We start from the raw sequence: 21,994 nt of genomic DNA, 5'->3' as shown, positions 1-21,994 counted from the left end.
ACATACATACACACAAAATGATAAAGAACAAAAGAATTTCAAACCACGGACATAACATTTGTTTTTGGGATTAGTGAGTTTGAGTTGTTAGTGAGACTTCTAGATAGAGATGTTTTAGAGAGAGAGAGATGGCAATTCTGAAAAGAGGTCAGGATTAGAGATAGAGTATTTCAAAAATTATTTATTGTAATTAATTATTCATTATAAGAGAGGCTTACAATTAAAAAAATAAATTTAGATTGAATTTTAAGAGTTACTAGAAACCAACTTTTTCAAATTGTTATATCAAGAAATAAATTACCAATAATAAATCATAGATTCCAGGCATATTCTTCAGTATGTATATGGAAAATGGGATCTTTTGAAACTACTTATTTTTCAACTTTCCAAAAGGAGGATTTTCTATAAATCTTTAATACATATTTTATATATTTTTCTTTTCCTTTCCTCTTCTCCCCTTCCTTCCTTCCTTCCTTCCTTCCTTCCTTCCTTCCTTCCTTCCTTCCTTCCTTCCTTCCTTCCTTCCTTCCTTCCTTCCTTCCTTCCTTCCTTCCTTCCTTCCTTCCTTCCCTCTTCCTTCCTTCCTTTCATCTTTTATTTTTCTTTTCATTTTATTTTTCACATTTCCTCTCTTTCTAAATTTTAATTAATTTCTTCTTTCCTTCTTACTCCCATCCTTTTTTTTCTTAGTAGTTCCCCTTATCTTTTTTGTTTGTCTTTATATTTCTTTATCTTTCTTCATTTTTAATTAATTTTATTTCCTTCTTTTCTTTTTTCCTTTATTATCTTTCCCTTTTTATGTTTTCTTATTGTCTTTATTTTCTTTTTGTTAACTTTATGTCCTTCCTTCCTCCCCTCCTTTCCTTTCCTTTCCTTTCCTTTCCTTTCCTTTCCTTTCCTTTCCTTTCCTTTCCTTTCCTTTCCTTTCCTTTCCTTTCCTTTCCTTTCCTTTCCTGTCCTGTCCTGTCCTGTCCTGTCCTGTCCAGTCCTGTTTATATCTTTGTCTTCCCTGCCACTAGAGTAGATTTTTATATTCTTAGGTCCACAGCTGGTGGTACTGCTCTTGTGCTTCATGTTGGTTTCCACCCTGTTGTGACAGATCTTGTCTACTGATCTCATACGTTGTTTTAAGCTAGAAACATGTATCATTCTGACCTTTTGTTGACTCTTCTATTCTAAAATTTGATATGAGGAGTCATTTTAAAGTTTTTTGGAAGGGAATATTGGGAGAGTTCAATTAGGTTGCTGCCTGTACTTTGCCATCTTGGCTCAGCCTCCAAACTTTTTTTTTTTTTTTAAAGATATATTGAGTCAGGGGGCGGAGCCAAGATGGCGGAGAAGATACACGCCACTGTGTAAGCTCCTTTCTTCCCTCACAACCAACTAGATTTAATCAGCCTTAGAAATAGCGTTGGACTGATAGAATCCACAAGGACTGGAAGCACGACTTACCTGCTGAAGAGAATCTGGAGTTTCAGCAGGAAAGGTCAGCTCCCAGGGGAGGAAGAAGAGAGGCCAGCACAGACGGTGGGGTAGTGGCACACTGCGCTGGTCGCGATGGGGAGGGCTCTGGGATCAGAGAAGCCACTGAGATAAAAGAATCTGGCACAGGCTGTTAGCTCTTCTCTGCTTATAAAACAGCAGTTCAGAGGAGAAATATAAGCCACTTTAAAATTTAAAACTAGATTGGATCTTCCTGGATCCCAGGGGTGACTCAGCAGATCTCGGCACCGGGGGTGTGGCCGACATAGGCAATCCAGGCTTTTACCTGGGGTAGTTAAGAGATTGAAGAGTGGGCGGGGCGGTAACTCATAGTGCCTGGCTCGGCTGGCTGGAGGCTGTGGAACAGAAGTCCCAGAGAAGCGGAACCTTTGAACTAGGGACCGCGGTTTCTGGCAGACACTTCCCAGTTTCAGCGCAGGGGTTTTTCACGTCACCTGCTGCAGACATCCACGCCCCACTGGGATGCATAGGCCAGGCTTTGAGTCGCCTTTACTGTTCAGTCTCAACCTCAGGGAAGCCGCTAAAACACAGCGCCCTCAGGGCACAGCAGTGCTGGTCACCTCTGAGGCACTTCCAGGGAGGGGGTGGGGAACTCTCTCCCAGAGCTCTCTCTTAGCTCAGGCGCAGGGGCCGCTGCATCCATCCAGTCTGGGAGGAAGCTGGTAAAGAAATAAATAAATAATTTCCTACCCCAGGACAGACCCCAAAAGATTTTTTAAGTATGAGCAAGAAGCCCAAAAAAAACATAGATTCCTTCTACACAGAGAAAGAGCGGGTATCCAACCCCGAGGAAGTTAACAGCAGAGAGTCAGCAGATAACAACCTAAAGGGGAACGATTCCTGCCCCCCATCACATAACTCTCTCCATGAAGAGACTATTAAAAAGTTAAGAGAGTTTGAAGAAAAATGGGGAAAGGAAAGGGAAGCTATGATAGAGAATAACAACGTTCTGAAATTGGAGTTGGAAAAAATAAAGAATTCACAGGAGATGCAGGAAAACAAAATTAGTGAATTAGAAAAGGTAAAAAAATCACAGGAAAATAGGATTTCTGAATTGGAGAAGATAAAAAAGTCCCAAGAAAATAGGATTTCTGAATTGGAAAAAGAAAATAATTCTCCAAAAAAATTAGGGAAATGGAAAAAAATTCAATAGAGCAAAATAATTCATTTAAAAACGAAATTGGGAATTTACAAAAAGAACTAAAAACTGTGAAAGAAGAAAATAACTCCTTAAAAGTCAGGATGGAACAAATAGAAAAGATATATTGAGTCCCTAGGGAATAAATTGATCCTTTTCTTTGATGACCTGATCTTGAAATTTAGCAAGATTTCCTGTGTCTGAAAAGAAATTGAGAAGTTTTTTTTTTTTTTGTCACTTTTGTTCTTTAGCACAGTCATTGTTGGTTTCTTTGTGTGTAAATTACTTCTTGGTTTTATCTTTTTAAATATTAGCTTTGTATTTAGAATGTCTGCTGTGCATTGTGCTGTGATAGATGAGAAATTTAAACATCTAAATCATGTTTTTTCATTTAGTTTAACAATATGGATCTTTATCTGTTCTCCTTTGTTTCTTCTTTCATGTTTCTTACTTCTTTTGATAATATTCCTTTGGTTTTCATTTCATTTTATAAATACAGAAATTGAGCCAAACTACCATAACAGTTATTACAAACTTTTTAAAGGATTCATTTAGGTCTATTGACCACAATCTTGAGTTATTTGTGAGCACTTAATTTAGAATCAGAAAGGCCCAAGTTTGAGTCTCTCTTATATTCCTTACTCCCTTGTGCAATCTTTGTCAAGGACTCTTGACTTGTTAGAATTCCAGTCTCCTTATTGGCAAAACGAAAGTGATCTTGGTTAAGTAATCTTGAAAGTTATTTCCACCTCCAAATATTGTAACTTAGGTATACAAAGTATATGAAAATTAAAACTATTTTGAATAACTACTTGATATTTTTGAAACATAATTGTCATCCTCTCCTCTCCCAAGATGTTATGTGATGAAGAAATTACCAATAATAAATCATAGATTCCAGGCATATTCTTCAGTATGTATAAATATTCTTCTGTGGATATAATTTTGTAGTTCCTAAGTGTTATTATTACTTTACTTTGAAGAAGCAATACCCTTTGTTCTATCAATCTGATGGACTATTTGGAAGAATGGAGCATTCCTTCTTCAGGAATAGGAAAATGGAAAGTGTAAATATGCCTGAGCTTCAGAAAGCAAAGTATAATGCTGACTCTATTGTAGTTCCTTTGAATATAATTCAAAGATTGAAAGAAAATTGTGAAGTAATTCACAAAGGGAAAGGATTAAGGGGCATAAATATAGTGATACCTAATAGGATGATACAAATGAGCTACATTTAGCACCTTGCCCAAGCTTAAAAGGAAAAAAGGGTGAAACTAATTAATCCACCACTTGGTAAGCATTTATTCCATCTCCAAGTGCTAGACACAATGCTATTAACTAAATATATAAATAATCAACCATCTCTACTCTTAAAAATGGTTAAATACAAATGGGGAACAACAAGTTTATATGTAAGTGCATACAGAATAAATGCAAGATTATTATTACAGTATTAGCAATTGGGGAGCATCAGGCAAGGAAGGCTTTGTGTAGAAGATGTTACTTGAAGAAAGTGAAAGATTATATGAGGTAAAGGTAAGGGGAAAATTACATTCCAGGCATGAGGGAATGGTTAGAATAGAGGCACAGAGATGAGAGTCTTTTATAAAGAAGAAAGAGAATACAGTTTAGTTGAATTGTAGAATAGAAAAAGAGAAGTAATTAATAATGAAATTGGAAATATAGATTGTGATGAGAGTTAGGCAAAGGGTACCTGAATGAAATTAGGGTTAATTGAGGTCTAGTGGCAGATTCGGGGTACAGGGGGTCAAATGGAGCTCTTCTGCAACCCCTTTGTATTGGGCACTGAAGTCTAGTAGTGGTGCAGAGTCCCCTGTAAAGGAGTTTACAGACTCAAAAACCTAGATTAATAAAAGAGGTTTATTTGGGGTTTGGAAGTAAGGGTAAAGGTAGAAAGGCGCCAGGGCCAGAGCTGGTGCCGGGTAGACAGGAACCCTTGGCATGGCCAACGTAAGGATGCCATGTTTGGGGCTCCTGCAAAGAGTGGGCTCCAGGTTTCCCCTTTTTGTAATGGGAGCTTTTGGTAAGCAGATCATTAGAGTGGAGGCTGGGACAGCCCAAGTTAGTTCAGATCCAGTGGGGGCTGGGAAAGCCCAGATATCTCCCATTGGGATTTATGGGGCTGGGAATTAGAAAGGAATCTTTAACCCCTATCAATTGGAGGCAGGTTATGAAGGACTTTAAAAGCCAAACAGATGAATTTATATTTTATGCTAGAGGCAGCCAGAGTCACTAGAATTTATTGAGTAGTAGAATAACATGGTTAGGTTTGCCCATCATTTTGGTAGCTGTTTGCAGGATGAACTGCAGTGGGGAGAAACTTGAGGCAGAAAAATCATGTAAAAGGCTATTGAAATAGTCGAGGTAAAAAATGATGGGTCCCTGAACTGAAATGACAGCTAGCTATGTAAATAGAGAGTAGTTGGATGCAAGACATAGAAATAAAAATACCTAAGTTTATCCACTTGCTGGATGCATAGGAACAAAGGAGAATGATTAGTTAAGGATAACACAAGATTACAAACCTGGAAAAGAATTAGGAAGGGAAGCAATAGATATGAAGAGATTAAAGTTTGGGGGCAGGAAAGAAATAACTGAAGGTGATCACCTACTGGAGAAGATAGAAATGATAGGATGGGATGAGATCAAGGGCAAAGTATGCATAAAAGTGTTGACTTTGGCAAGAAGAGTTACCTCACTGTCAGAGGGAAAGAAAGAGATAGTGGGGGAAGACATCACAAGGTTTTGAAATAAAGAGAGGAGGGAATGACCCCAGTTTTCTCAGGAGTGTGGGGAATTTGAGAAATTTGGAATAACTTTTGCATGTAGTGAGATCTGAATCACTTAGGAAGGAATAAAAAGATAGCCCCATTACTTTCCAGGTACATTATGCTGCATTTAGCTGTACAAGTAATAGGGGAAGAAAGCAGAAGGTGGGAATAAGCTTGCTGAGAGATGTGAGCAATAGTAAGTGTGAGTGAAAGTACTGCAGAATGAAGGGAAGTTCATTCACTATGAAACAAGAATTCCACAGAGCACAATTAAAAGGGGAGTAGGATGTGAATAGAATAGAGTAGAAGAGGATGGGATCAGAAAATAAGAAGATTGTGGATTATTTGTTCTGAGGTTGTTACAGAAATAGGGAGAGTGGGAGGGTGTTGGCTATAAGAATAGTGTGGGTGGCAGATGACTCTTAATGTTTACAACCTGAAGGCCTTTTCCCTTGGCAAGCTCACTATTTAACAGTTTCCCTATTTCCTATAGCTAAAACAACATTAGATCTTCAGGCTTGGGCAAAGCCATAGAGAAAAATACATCTACATTTTTATTATATTCAAGTGAGATCATAATGCAAACATATATATTTCAGCTCCTTTCACTATGAATACATATTTACAGAAATGCGCTTCCTTTGTCTTTTGTGTTACCAATAATTCCCATAAAAAACAATTCAAGGTTTTGTTTATAAATATTATTCTCAATAATGAATATTTACAACAAAAATTTGACAGATTTGTTAATAACAGTTATAGAGGTCTAACAAAACCATATTACTTTCCACGTTTTCCTTAATATTAGAAGAATTAAAAAACAATTTTACTATATTACTATGCCACATGTTTTAATATCCATTCATTTTGTGTTGAATATTATTGATGTTTGAACTGCATATGCAACATTCATCCCTTGAAGAAATATCTTTTTAATTATCATTCTTCAAAATATTTTTTTAATTGTCAAAAATTTAGCTTCTTTATTTTAGTGATATTTATTTGTATATTGTGATAGTATTGTGCTTATTATTCTTCTGGCTATGCTTATTTCATTCTGTCTCAATTCAAACAAACATTCCTATGTTTCTCTTAATTCTCTGTATTATTTTTTAAATTCACAGGTATTTTGCATTATATTCACAAAGCACTTAGATCCCAAAGGAGGTTGCTTCAAAATTCAAGCACTCCATGTGTCCATATAGCATCTTAACAAGTCCCTACCAATGTGTTTTTTGTTTTTTTTTTTTTCATTTAGTTAGAGGATACAATGAATTCCAATTGGGCATTTAATGTAATACTGCTTTTAACAGTGTCACACTTAATGTATGGTATAATGTGTAGTTTATACTAGGCTTGTAAGCTCTGGATTATGTGTGTGTGTGTGTGTGTGTGTGTGTGTGTGTGTGTGTGTGTGTGTGTTGGGGTTTGAGGTGGTTGAGGTGTGACTTGTAGTCTTTGCTGATTATTGCCCCTACTTAATAGTACTCCACAGTCTCATGGTCACTGTTGGTTCCTGCTAAATACAACTCTTCCAGGCACAAAGTTTCAGAGCTTTTTTCTGCTTCTAAATTCTGGTTTCACCTCTCCAGTGAGAGGAAGAATGGGCTTTTCTATGACACTTTCATCATAAAACCCAGGGCTTTTGAGATAACTCTTTAGAAAGGCAAAGCCCTTATAATAATGGACTAGGGAAAAATCCTTTACAATCTTTCCTATCACAAGGAAGCTTTATCTGGTTTCAGAGCCTTGGCTGAAATAGGCATTTTCTTTCCAAGAAGAGATTGCTCACCAAAGACAAGTTTTAACCCTTATACTTGCAGGCTGGAATCCCTTCTTTAGTTTATCTTTATTGTTCCCTAAAGCTATCGGTCATTTAACAAGCATTTATTAATTACATAGCATATCCAGGTTTTGTACTAGGAGCCAGTGATACAAATACAAAATATAAACAACAACAATAAAACATAACTTCCCCCCCCTCAAAAAAAATAACCTTGCTTTCAAGGGGCTTGCATTCTGTCAGGGAAACAACATGTACATCTATCAGTATATCCAAAAGAAATACGTACACAATAAAAAATATGGCAGAGAGAATACTAGAAGATGGGAGGATCCAAAAAAGCTGTATATTGAGCCTCATGTTTGAAGGGCGAGTGATTATTTGAGGGAAAAGCAGGGAAGGAATGAATCCACAGCAGCATGGGATATGTCCAGTAGAAAATCAGGGAGATGACAGACAGAATATCATGTAGAAGAGCAAAGAGAAGATCTAAACTGGAAGATAAGCAATGTATGAAACATAGATTGGAAATATTGTAATTAATTTAATAGCCAAATACAGGTTTTACTCTTATGGCAAAAGATCATTTTATTTGCATAATCCCAGGATGAAAGTGTAAAATTCACAGTTCCACCAGCAATGTGTAAGTATACCTGTCTATCCAAAGCTATGATAGTTTTAATTTTTGTCATCTTTGACAGTTTGCCTAGTAAAATTTCAGGGATATTTAGATTGTCATTTCTCTTGTTAGTGATTTGGAGCATTCTTTTAGTAGTTAGTAATAGTAGTAAGTAATAATCTGGAATTCTTCTTCTGAGAACTTTTTTGATCACTTATCGATGGCAAAATGGCTTTTGCTCCTATATATTTCTGTTAATTGTCTCAGATATCAGATATATATTTATATATATATAATATATATATATATATATATGTATGTATGCATGTATGTATGTATATATGTATGATCTTTGCTATTTAGGTTATCTACCCATTTTGAATTTATTATGAAATGATGTAAAATGTTGTTTATATCTATTGTCTGTCAGCTGGTTTCCAGTTTTCCCAGATATTGTTATCAGATATGGAGTTCTTTCCTGAGTAATTAATTTTTAAAGTTTAATCCCACACTGATTATTGGGTTTAATTATTTCTGATTTTTCCTGATCTAGTTTATTCCATTGATTTTCATATCTGCTTTTTAAACCAGGAACAAATGGTGTGAATGAATATTTTTACTCCAAAATCTCATTTGAAAATTTGAAGTGTTATTCTGCTTTCATTCTCACATTTTTCCCCTTTATTTTCCTAGATAATTGTAGATTTTTTTCTTACCAAATGAATTTTGTTGTGGTTTTGTCTATCTCAAGAACTGTCCTTTTGGTAGTTTGATAATATAGTATTAAATATGTAAACTATCTTTAATAATACACTCATTTTTTATTATGTTGGCATGGCCCAGGCATGAGTCCTAAATCATCTATTTCAGTTCTATATTTCTTTGAGTGTTATGATTATAAAAACCCAGTGTAAACATTCTCTCGTTAAACATTTCCCTGTAAAGATAAATTTTTCCTTTTAATTTTTCAAAATATATTACTTTTAAAAATTATTTCCTTTTACCTATGAAAATATAAATACATCAGTCACTTTGCCTATAGGGGAAATATCTTAATTCCCTGCCACCTACTACTAGCAGTTAACTATATGTGTTATTTTAGTTATATAGAACTCTTACATCCTCATTTCAGGATGGTTATGAATAAGGCTATGGGAATGGGTTTCAGTGCTGTAATTATTATAATTTTCCTTTCCCTCCTTCTCAGCTGGATGCAAGCTGTGTGACAGTAGCTGTTCTCAATTTTTCTCTTTTCTACCTTCTCCTGCCATTCTTTCTTGATGCTTCCTCGGTGTTTCAATCTGGAAAAGAACTGTCAGGATAGGAACAGTGTATTAAGTTTTTTATTTAAAAATTTTCTTTTGCTTCTCTTTTTCAGAAACTGAAAGGCAGGTCTCTACAGGTCTCCAACTATTTTAACTCAAGAAACCACTATTATTTAACTCAGGCAATCTGTAGACCTTTTTTAAGCTCTTGCTATATGCCAGTGGACTGTCCTAAGTGCTAGAAATACAAAAAGAGGCAAAAGACCATCCCTGTCCTAAGAGAGCCAGTTATCTAAAGAGGAAAACAAAACACAAATATATACAAACTAAGCTATATTATATATATATATATATATATATATATATATATATATATATATATATATATATATATATATATATATATATATGAAATAATTACCATAGATAAGGGAGTAGGGAGTAGAATTAAGAGGGGCAGGGAAAGCTTCCTATAGAAAGTCAAGAAGCTCAGGTGAGTATGTTAAGAACACTTATGCAAAATAAGTATATAAATAATAAATATAAAATAAATGCCAGGAGATTTTGGAGAGAGGACATGAAGAATTGGGGAGACAGAAGGGCTTTATGTAGAAAGTAGTGTTTGAGCTGGGCCATGAAGCAAATAAGTTATACTGTAAAGTAGAGGTGATGAGGGAGTGCTTTCCAGGAATGTATGCCAACTAATGCAAATACATAGTGATAGAAGACAGAGTATTGTGCCTGGGGAACAGAAAAAAGATTAATTTGATAGGACCAAAGAGTTTGGGGATGGGTTTAAATTTAAAGATGGAAAAGTAAGTTGTGGTCAGTTTGTGAAGATATTTAAATATACCCACCCACCCCCTGAAAAAATATTTTTTATTTGATATTGGTCAATAAATAGCCATTTGATTTTATTGAGTAGGCAAATGACTTGGTCAGACTAATTTTTAGAAAAATACCTATGAAGGTAATTCTTCACCTAATTTCACTGATTGAATATCTTACACTGAAGTGGGAAAGATTGCAAATCTCATATCCATGTTATTTTTATATTAAATTACTTTAAGCAAAGTAGGAAAAATAATCATATATTGGTAATAGTAATGATATTTATGTTTATAATAAAATCAGAGTTTACTGCAATCAGTCTGTGTCATGGAAGATTACATAGGGAATTTAAAAATTACTAAAGTAAACAATTTTCTAACAGATAAAGATTTTTTTAAAAGTATAATGAGATACATTATTGGAGGAAAGGGGTAAAGGCAAGAAGGTGGATTCAAGATGGCAGATTAGACATAGTTATCAGTTAAATTCTCTCTGCCTTTCACTCCAAAAAACTTTAAAAAACTCTTCAAATAAAACAACAAAAGATCACAGTGAGATATTTTTCCATCCTAAAATAACTTGGGAGATCAGCAGAAATTTGTGATGTTGGAGTCCATGCTGTGGCAGCAAGGGTGGTCCCTAGAGATGGCTGTAACCATGGTAGCAGCAGCAACTTCCAGAAGTTGCTCAGAGATTTTAAGTGGGGCAGAAAGCTAGTCAGAAAGAGATCATGGTGGACCTTTTGCTAAACCTGATTGAGCTAGTGCTGATTGAGGATCCTATTGTCTATGTGGTTGTAAGTCTCCGTTCCTGAGTGAAGAAGAGCACTTGAAGTTAGTCACAAGGAAGCAGGGGGGTCCTGGTCACAGAAGTCTTGGTTTGACTAGGACCAACAGGAATAATACTGCCTGTGGCTGAAGAGGAAAAGGAACATTTCCTGGATAAGACTAGCATGGAAAGCAGGAGAGCAGTGACCATACTTTTCCCTGTGTCACACTATCTTAGAAGTACTGAAAACATCCAGACCCCCAGGATTAGCTCTTAAAACAGCAATATGAAAAAGTCTGAAGCTTGGGACAGTGCCTCTTAACCTGAGATGAGCAGAGCCAATCTTTAACATAAAATTCAAGAGCAAGAAATAGGTTAGGAAAAAATGAGTTAACGACTAAAAAAGAACTTGATTATAAAAACCTACTCTTGGTACCAAGGAAGACCAAAATACAAAGTCTTGTGTCAGTATGAAAGTAGATAAAACAAAAGCCTCAAAGAAAAATGATAATTGCACCCAAGATCAACAAGTATTTCTGGCAGAGTTAAAGAAAGACATAAGAGGGATATAAGAAAAAATGGGGGGAGTAAATGAGAGTGGTACAAAGAAATTATGAGAGGAGAAATAACAACTTGGTAAAAGAGGCAACATAATAGATAAAATGCCAAGAAACTTCACCAAGGAAAATCATTACAAATTAATTTAAGAAAGTAGAAGCAAATGACTCTATGAGATATAAAAACAATGAAATAGTCAAAATAATGAACAAATAGAAGAAAAGGTAAATTATTTCATTGCAAAAAATAACTGATTTGAAAATAGATTGAGGAGAGAGAACTTAAGAATTATTGGACTACCTGAAAGTCACAATCAAAAAAAGAGACTAGACATCATACTTCAAGAAATTACAAAAGAAAACTTCCTTGATGCCTTAGATCCATAAGTTAAAAAAAATTAAAAGCATCCACTGATTGTGGAGAACAATTTGGAAGTATGCCCAAAGGACTATAAAACTGTGAATATTCTTTGATCCAGCAGTGCCATCACTAGGTCTATATCCCAAGGAAATCTTAAGGAGGGAAAAGGACCCACATGTGCAAAAATGTTTGTAGAAAGTCTTTGGGGTATCAAAAAGTAGAAAATTAGTAGATGCCCCTCAATTGAGGAATGGGTGAACAAGTTGTAGTATTTGAAGGTAATGGAATATTATTGTCCTATGTTCATTATTGAACAAGCTTATTTTAGAAAGGTCTGGAAAGATTTACATGAAGTGATGCTGAGCGAAACAAGCAGAACCAAAAATACATTGTACACAGTAATAGCAAGAAAGTGTGATGATCAGTTCTTCTCAGTGGTTCAGTGATCCAAAGCAATTCCAATAGACTTTGGACAGAAAATGTCAACTGCATTCAGAAAAAGAACCATGGTGATTAAATGTAAATTAATACATGCTATGTTCATTTCTTTTTTTCTGTTTTTTTTTTTCCTCCCATGGTTTTTCCTCTTTCGTTTTGATTTTTCTCTGCTAACATGTCTCCTAAAGAAATGTGTATTAAGGGGCAGCTAGATGGCATAGTGGATAGAATGCCAGCCCCGAAGTCAGGAAGACCTGTGTTCAAATCTGAATTCAGAGACTAATACTTCCTACCTGTGTGACCTTGGACAAGTCATTTAAACCCAATTGCTTCAGCAAAAAAAAAAAAAAAAAGAAAAGAAAAAATATTATTAAAAATAAAATAAATTTTTTGAAAAAGAAAAAAAATCATTAAATATAAGAAAATGATAAAAAAAAGAAGAATCCACTGCCTGAAAGAGAGTTTCAAAAGAAAATTCCCAGGAATATTGTAGCCAAATCCTAGAGCTCCAGTATCAAGAAGATATTGTTACCAACTAGAAAGAAACAATTCAGATATCAGGGATCTACAGTCAGGATGTACAAAATATTCATAGGGTCTCTTTTTGTGTTGACAAAGAATTGAATATTGACGGGGGAAGCATTTCAATTGGAGATGGCTGAACAAATTGTGATATATGATGGTAATGGAGTCCTGTTGTCCTGTAAGGTAGGGGTGATTTCATAAAAAATGACAAGACTTATATGAAGGGATGCAGTGAAAACCAGGAGATCCTTGTGCACAGGGTATCAACAATAATGTAATAATCATCAACTATGAAAGATTTTGCTACTCTGATCAATATAATGATCCAAAACAATTCCAAAATACTCAATGAAAAAAAGTAATTTTCACGTCTAGAGAGAGAACTGATGGACCCTGAATGCAAACTGAAATATAATTTTCTAATGTTATTTTTCTTGCTTTTGTTGTGGTGATGGTAGTTATTTTTGTGTTAAATGGTTTTCCCTTCATGTCTGACTATTTGTCAGACCCCCTTTTGGGATTTTCTTGCAAAGATGAGAAAGCCAAGGCAAACAGGATTAAGTCACTTTCCCAGGATCACAGAGCTATCAAATGTCTGAGGCCAGATTTGAATTTAGGAACAGTCCCTCATCCACTGAGTCATTTACCTGCCGACTTTCTCCTTTTTCTTTTCTTTACATTCCTTTCCTCCCTTTATCCCTCCTCTCCTTCCCCTCCTTTCCTTCCCTTTCTCCTTCTTTCCTTCCCCTACTTCCCCTACTTCCCCTTCCTTCCTTCCTTCCTTCCTTCCTTCCTTCCTTCCTTCCTTCCTTCCTTCCTTCCTTCCTTCCTTCCTTCCTTCCTTCCTTCCTTCCTTCCTTCCTTCCTTCCTTCCTTCCTTCCTTCTTTCCTCCTCCTACTCTCCCTCCCTCCACTCCTCTCTCCTTTCTTCTCTCCCTTTCTTCCTTCCTCCTAAATAACTTCTTTTTCTAACAAGAAGAAATTCACTTTAAATCAGAATGAGGGTATTTGAGTAAACCATTAATAACAACATTACATAGTGGAAAGAATGCTGCTTTTGTTGTAGTCAGAAAGTCAGGGTTAAAGTCCCAATTTTTTTTTTTTTTTTGCATTGCTTGTCTGAGGCCAAGAGTGCAAATCTCAGAGGAAGCTCATTACTAGGATTGGTCACAAAGTGATTTTTTTTTCTAGCCACAGCAACTCAATATCACTTGGCTATCAGTTCTATTGATGGGCTCTAGCTTTTTGTTAGGCTGATTCTCCTCAGTTATCAGATACCAAGTGTCTTGTTAAATCCACATGCAAGAGCCTCTTACAAAGTGTATTCTGTACACATAACCTTTGAACACCTATGTTTTGCTGAGGGATTTTAGTGGAGAAGTTTTATCATTATAATAAAAATCTACTAGAATAGAAGATGAATCCTTCCATTAATTGTAAGTTACTCAAAGGCAAGGACAGTTTCATTTTTGTCTTTTATCTAATCCCCCGGGTCTAGCACAGTGACTAACAGGTGGCAAACTCTTAATAAGGATCTGTTAATTGTTTAGTGGATTCTTTGACCATTCTGGATCAGTGGATCCAACTTCATTTACTTCTTAGGTTGTTTTCAGCATGTATCTCCACAAAAAGTATGATAATATATAAATTCATATAAGCAAAGTTATAGCTAGGATATCATGAATTGTAAAGTATCTGCTTGGAGAAACATTGCACTGCTGAATTCCAACTCAGGGAGTCAGCTAACAGGGAAAAAAAGAGTGATTCTATAGCAGATGCTAGAACAAAACTAAAAGAAACTGAGGCCTATATGTGTCAATGTAGACAAGCATCCCATAAACCATTCTTGCAGCAAAGAATTAAAACTATTACTCCTCTTTTCCATTTTTGCTTCTCAGCTCACATGTTGTATTTTGGAGGATACTTTTCAGGTTTTTAGTTAGTGCTTGCTTTTTTGATTTCACATAATATAAAAAGGCAAAATTGTAATAATTTGGGGACAGGAGATTGCTAGCATAATAGAAAAAAATCTATTTCTAGTTTGTAGTGCTAGTAAAATAAAGTATTCCGTTATCCCACATTACTTGAAAATAAAAACAAAATATCTCCTATGAATCACTGTGTATCCCAAATTCCTCACAAAAATGTCCATCACACAGTTGTCAGTATTTTCACATATTTAATTCTTTGAAGAATAATGGTAAAGGGTAATACCAAGGAAAGTTAGATTAAAATATTGAATGTCCAAATGTACTTTAGTAAGACCACTAGCATTTATCAATCTCTGTTTCTCTGCTTTAAGTGGGATTTCCCAATCATAAGTAGGCAAGAGCTACATGGTTTTGGTCTAGGACAATATATTTAGAGGATAGCCAATACTTGCAGTTTGCAGTTTGTCAGGAACAAAGAAGAAATGGAGCTTAAGAACTAGTTAGCCAGTCTGTCATTCTAGTGTGAGTTCCCCTAGTCTTTCCCCTTCTTTGTAATAGTATACCCCCAATGTTCTGAACCCTCTGCCACTTCCCAGCTCCTGTACTAACGCCACATTTCATGGAGCTTGTCCTGCCAAGTTTTGTGGTGTTTGTACCAAGATGAAAAATTCTGAACTATAGCTTTTGAAGTAACTGGTTTAATGTAGCTGCTGCTGCTTCTTGTTCTCTTTCTCTAGGTGAAGAGGCCTTGTCAAAATTTGGAAGAGAACTTTTCCTTTCTTTAGAGCAGGCCCTCAGAGACTGTGCAGACCAACGAGATAAAGCAGCCAAAGAGACAGAATTCTTAAGAATTGAGCTAGAGCAAGCAATCACAGAACTTCAAGTTTTAAAAAAGGAACGTAGGGAAAAAGGAACTGAGTCCTCTTCGAGGTTTTCAAAGTGGAAAGGGGAAGGTGGAGGAGTATTGGGCACAGAAGACCCATCAACTCAATTTGGTTCTCAGAAGCAGAAACTGGTAGTTAATTCCATTTTTTCAAATAAAGCAGAAAATTCTCGAGCCTCCTCTTTACAGCCTCAGGAAGAAATTTCTGAAAAGGCCCCCATGCACCATCGAGGGAAGAACTTCAGAATTAAGAGCACAAAACCCACAAGACTGTATTTACAAGATTAATCTGGGATCCCAGCCACCCAGAAGTATGACTTTGGATATTTGTTCTAGATGCTGGTAAACCTCACATGCCAAAATAGATTATAAATCTAAAAAGTAAATTTGATGGGTAAAATTTTCTGTAGATAAATCCTAAAGAAATGAAATGGGAATGGTATAAAATGATAATGATTATTCATTTTCCTTTAATTTTTCATTTTTGAAATTTCAACATATGATTATATATGTTGCTATGTGAATCTAATTCTGGAACAAAGAGATACAATTCTTCACTGTTGTCTTGACTGGCTTCATGAACTAAAGTTTTTAAAATTTCAGCCATTTATATCTTAATTTAATGACTGATAAAAAAGAATCATCTTCAGTTTTTAATGCTGCTGTAAATAATAAAATATTACTATATCTTCCTTGAAAATAATAACACAAATGCATAAAAATGTTTACATGGAACAAATGCTCTTGTTAAGTATGTGATTAAAGGAAATTTAGCAAAGAAGCTTATTATATGTAGCTAAGTTGTTTTTCAATTAATATTTTCATTTCCAAAATTTCTTTTGGATATTAAGGATGTTCAAATTTTAAAGTTGATATTTTGTTAATAAATAAAGTTGAAATTTCAGGGCATTTTCTGAGTCTTTATTTAAAACAAATTAAATAGTTACTTTTTTCTTTTCTATTGAAACCAGAAAACAGAGGGATCTAGCTGAATATTAGTTGTTTCTAAGCATCAAGATAAAATATAAATATTCATCACATGCCAGTCTTGTCTGTTTTGCCAAAGGCAATAATTACATTTGGAATAATTAAGGTCATACATGTAGTTAATTTGTTAGCTGTTTCATAAAGACATTGCTTAAAAAACCAAAACGAGACTGGTCTTTGGCTTTATCCATTTATCACATAATTTTTAAACTTGTTAAAAGAAGGTGCCTGGTCAAATACATTGATTTTCTTTCATCCTAGAAAATACTGCAATATAGGTACTAGAGTGATAGTTTTAAGACCTAGAAAGGACCTTAAGGATCACCTAATTCAACTATTTCATTTCAGAAATAGGAAATCAAAGTGTAAATAGAAAAAGTGATTTGCTCATGGTATAAAGTTAGTGATAGAGATGAAAGTAAACTCATATTTCTTGACTTTTTGAATTCCTCTTCCCTCCCACCACCTCACCGGCTTTCTCCCCATGGCTCCTGGTATCCAAGGAGGGAACTAATTACCATGGCCACTTAACTTGCTGTAACTTCTGCCTGTCACACTATCCACCCTTTCTCCTGGGAGTTTGCCGGTCAGTACTATGGGGGTACAGACCAGACCTTACATCCCCATGGTTGCTTCCAACTTCATGGGGCTTGTACACAACTTACTTGCTGCACAACATGCCCAGTTCATGCCAGAGACAGAATATGGAAGCCTCTCCATGCTCCAGGGCCACGTCAAGATTACTTCTCCATGCTGACCTCTCCAAAGTTTCCTTTCCTTGCCCAAGTTTATTCCAGATACCTTTTCTAGAATGCTTAACACAACAGTCTAGAAAATTGGAATATCATTCCATTCTCCTACTGCCTTTTGTTATATTTCTCCTACAAAATAATCTCCTTTCTCTCCCCCCTTTCTATTTCAGGATTTGATATTTATTCTTAATTGCTTATGTATGTAGGTTGGCTTTGCAAGGCAAGCCCCCTCAGGTACTCTAATGTCCCCAAACTGCCAGCAGATGGCATTGGTGTCTTAGTTGCAAACTCAGTTTTATATGGCATTTTAAAGATTTATGAAGCACTTTTCTTGCAATAGCATTTTAAGGTAGGCAGAAAAAATAATACCCCCATTTTACTGATAAGGAAATTGAGGCCCAATGAAGTTAAATTATTTACCCACAGTCAATCAGTAATTGTAAAAACTGGCACTCCAAATCACCATGAGGCAATCTCAAACTCTTATTACCCCAACTTCTCTTTGCAGATTAGCATTCTAAAGGTAAGTAGTGATAATTACATCATTATCAATCATCTTCATTAGTCATCATCAATTTCATCATCAGATTTAATATTTATATAATGCTTACTAAGTCCCAGGTAGTGTGCTAAGATGCTTTACAATTATCTTTTTTGATCAGATAAGTCCTGTTATTTATAACTCCTATCTTATGGATGAGGAAATTAAGGAAAACAGAGTTTAAGTGATTTGCTCAGTGCTCTATCCACTCTGCCACTTAGATGCTTCTATAATAATAATAATAATTAATAATAATATAGTAAAAATAATAAGTGCTGGATTGAATTTAATTGGATGGTCTTAAAATTTTTGAAAACCATTAAACAGATTAAGCAACTTATTTACGAATTGAACAATGAAAAAGATACACTATAAAAGCCATGTGGAAAATGGGAGAAAAATTCCCTACCTACATATAGCTATTTTCCTTCTATCAATTACTTATCAATTATTACTTAATCAGATTTCTGGTAAAATAATAGTTAACTGTAAAATTTCTCTTATGACCTAAGAACCTATTCACCCCTAAAAAAAATCTATACCATTTCTATCAGCTAATTCCGGTTTTTGAAGCCTGGAGCTTTTTGTTGATGTGGTTGCTTTTGATGTAAATATTTACAGCTCTAGCTGTCTATCTCTTACCCTCTTTAGCCATGCTAGTCACATTTTCAAACTGCAATACTCCATCAGTGGTTCCAACGACAGTAAAGAAGCAAATCACTATTTTTTAGAGCAAACTTCTGCTGTGTTTCCTACATGGGGAATGACCTCTTTGTCCATCATACTCCTGCACAAAGATTCTTTTTCACTCCTTATCCCAGACCTGCCTGAAGGATTGCATGACATTTTGGATTAAAATGGTTATATTTTGCAAATGCTATTATTTCTAAACCCAGATTTTTTCTGAGGCAAGTTCTTTTAAAGAAGACAATTTTCCCTCAAGAATTTTTAAACATAATTTACACATCCATAACACAAATATTTTAAAATAGGTTCTATGGAACAGAAGTGTCCTTAAAATAAGTATATAAATTATAAAAGAGATATTAGCAAGTATGGGAGAGAACAAGTAAAGCCTTAAAAACCTTAAAAACCCCCTTAAACCATACTTCATAGCTTGAAATAATCTTTGAAGAAAGAAGAGGATATTTTGAAGGAAAGAAATAGAATAACTCTGGAGAGATTTCCTTTTCTGATGAGAGCTGCTTCCTCTTCTCTGCTGTATTTTTATCCATTTAGATTAAATAAGGTTAGATAAATAAGGTTTGAAGATAACATATGGATGATGACAATTCTTTGGGCATACTCACTGAAGAAACAAGCGTCTGAAGTTGAGAAGAAATGATGAGACTTCTTTGCTATTAAAGCTGATGGGAAATCAAAACTAAAGTTGAAATTTCTACACACAAACTACTTTGTAGTCTTTTATCTATCTATCTATCATCTATCTATTTATTCATTTATTTGTTTATTTTTATTTAATTTATTTTAGGAAAAAAAACCTGTTGAAGCTATTTCCTGTTGAAAAATGAAATTCTCTGGGGCCTTAAGTAGAAAAATAAATGCGATATAAGGGGGAAAACAACACCTACTATGTAATTCAATATGTCCTTGAGTACTTCAATATATGATTGGGTCCTTTGCATTGGAGAACTGCCTGGGAGGTCTCAAAGTGGGTTTAACTCTTTCCACTCTATTGTCTTTATCAAGTTTCCTTTACCTCTCAATACTCTCCAGACAACTCTCTAAAACTATAATTTTCAGAGAAGAGGTTGACTGGGATTGGTGGAGAAAGCTTCCGTATCTAATAATTGTTTATACCAATGAAATCATAGGTCCAAATCTCCATGGGGATACAGTATGTATATAAAGGATAGAGTGACTTCTTGTCCAAGTGGGATTAAGGAAAGGGAGTACCAAGCATGTATTTGAGGCTGAGGGGAGTGGGAACCGTTGTGCAAGCATGATGGAGTCAGTGCACATTTGCACATTTCTCCAGCCCTCTGGTGTCATATACTAGTCTGAATTTCATCACACAAAGCCAATGCATATATCCCAATGATTTCTATCAGTTTCATTCTATTTTTTACCTCAGAATATAGCCACTGGCAAGGTTTAACAGAACCATAGGTATCTAGATATTTGAATCTTTATTCCCAAAAGCTCAAATACCATTAAATTGTGCAAAACGGATCTCTCCCTCTTTCCTTCTCTTTCCCTCCCTCCTTCTCTCTCTCTCTCTCTCTCTCTCTCTCTCTCTCTCTCTCTCTCTCTCTCTCTCTCTCTCTCTCTCTCTCTCTCCTCCTCCATACCTTCCCTCTCCTTCCTTCCTTCCTTCCTTCCTTCCTTCCTTCCTTCCTTCCTTCCTTCCTTCCTTCCTTCCTTCCTTCCTTCCTTCCTTCCTTCCTTCCTTCCTTCCTTCCTTTCTTTCTTTCTTTCTTTCTTTCTTTCTTTCTTTCTTTCTTTCTTTCTTTCTTTCTTTCTTTCTTTCTTTCTTCTTTCTTTCTTTCTTTCTTTCTTTCTTTCTTTCTTTCTTTCTTTCTTTCTTTCTTTCTTTCTTTCTTTCTTTCTTCTTCTTCCTTCCTTCCTTCCTTCCTTCCTTCCTTCCTTCCTTCCTTCCTTCCTTTCTTTTCTTTTCTTTCTTCTTTCTTTCTTTCTTTCTTTCTTTCTTTCTTTCTTTCTTTCTTTCTTTCTTTCTTTCTTTCTTTCTTTCTTTCTTTCTTTCTTTCTTTCTTTTCTTTCTTCTCTTTCTTTCTCTTTATTCCTTCCTTCCTTCCTCCCTCCCTCCCTCTCTCTCTTTCTCTTTCTTTCTTTCTTTCTTTCTTTCTTTCTTTCTTTCTTTCTTTCTTTCTTTCTTTCTTTCTTTCTTTCTTTCTTTCTCTCTCTTTCTTTTCTCCTCTCTCTTTCTTTCTCTCTTTCTTTCTCTCTCTTTCTCTCTCTCTCTTTCTTTCTTTCTTTCTTTCTTTCTTTCTTTCTTTCTTTCTTTCTTTCTTTCTTTCTTTCTTTCTTTCTTTCTCTCTCTCTTTCTTTCTGTCTTTCATTCATCTTTTCTTTCTTTTTTCCCCTTCTTTCCTTCCTTCCTCCTTGTCTTTCTCCCTTTCTTTCTCCCTTCCTCCCTTTCTTCCTCTGTCCCTTCTTCCCTTCATTTCCTTCATTCCCTTCCTCCCTCTCTCCCTTCATCCTTCCCTTCCTTCCCCCCTTCCTCCTCCTCTGTTTCATAAATGTAAGGCAACATTTTGATGAAGAACTCTTTTTATCCATGCCAATCAATTCTTCCTCAATCTGTCTTCTTCAATCTAAAGAGTTGTCTGACTCATTGACACTTTAAATGACATGCCCAGGGTCACATGATCAGGGTCAATCTTGATTCTAAGGCTGGCCCTTTGTCCATTAAGCTGTGCTGCCTTTCTGATTATGCTATCATATTCAAAGAAGAAATCACAGATTAGTTTTTCTGTAAGCAGTTCTCACTTAATTCCCTTCTAAAAGGAATTCATCCCCTAAATTCTGTTGGTTAGCTCTAATAAATTACTGGGCTCATTTATTCAGTGCATTTATTCATTGCTTTCACATGTAAATAGCCATCTACCCTCTGGTCTTTCTGAATTGTAGCTTAATAAGATTATACTCATTTAAAAATTTATTGAACTAGCATGGAATATATTTATATAAAAATTAGCTGCTTAAGTACTTCCTTGATGAAAAACATAGCTGTTTTAATATTATTATGAATTTTATTCAAGGAAAAAAATGACCTTTTAAATTTTCTTTTACCTCATTTCATATTTTGTGTGTCTTTCTTTGTATGATTAGAAATCTTTGTGATTTAATTAAATTTTAAATAGAAAACATGTGCCCGGACAGTAAAAGTTTATTTGGAAATAACCATAAGGAAACAATTAATAAATTAATTTGAGCAATGAAAGATCTGTTTTCTCTGAAAACACTCATTCTGATAGGCATCCATTTTATAATAAAAAAGCTTCAGTTTGTTTTTGAATCTTTAAAAAAATTCTTTGAAGCAAGTCCAAAGAAACTAGGTGCTCCAATTTTCCAAAAAAAAAAAAAAAAAAAAAAAAAAAAAAAAAAAAAAAGGCTCCCAGCCTTATGGAAGTTCATTGTAAGTATTTCCAAGTACCTTCCTGCAGATCCCCAAATATCTACCAAATATCTACTCATAAAGTTTGCTTTTGGATAAAAGCAACTAAGTTTTAAAGTGGGATGAGGAACTTTGTTAACCCTTTATCTTTTAACTCCAACATTGTAACTTTTTTTGTCTTTAATAAGAAGCAAGAATATCTTTTGTGTGTGTGTGTGTGG

At 35.0% G+C, this 21,994-nt stretch overlaps 1 protein-coding gene across 3 annotated transcripts in view; it reads left to right on the top strand.

Annotated features, from left to right (window-relative positions):
- LOC141555291 (uncharacterized) overlaps positions 1–16,298 on the top strand; it is a 232,087-nt gene extending 215,789 nt beyond the window's left edge. For 2 of the 3 annotated variants that reach the window (XM_074288042.1, XM_074288051.1), the window contains one exon: positions 15,249–16,298. In XM_074288042.1, coding sequence (XP_074144143.1) covers positions 15,249–15,682 — 434 coding nt within the window. In that variant the 3' untranslated portion in view covers positions 15,683–16,298. The remainder of the gene's footprint in view (positions 1–15,248) is intronic. The other variant, XM_074288061.1, reaches the window with a different exon arrangement.
- The last annotated feature ends 5,696 nt before the right edge of the window (positions 16,299–21,994 follow it).

This window comes from Sminthopsis crassicaudata, chromosome 1, assembly GCF_048593235.1.
Source record: "Sminthopsis crassicaudata isolate SCR6 chromosome 1, ASM4859323v1, whole genome shotgun sequence".
NCBI lineage: Eukaryota > Metazoa > Chordata > Mammalia > Dasyuromorphia > Dasyuridae > Sminthopsis > Sminthopsis crassicaudata.
The sequence above is the reverse complement of the archived record's forward strand: the minus strand, read 5'-3'. Positions and strand labels throughout refer to the sequence as shown.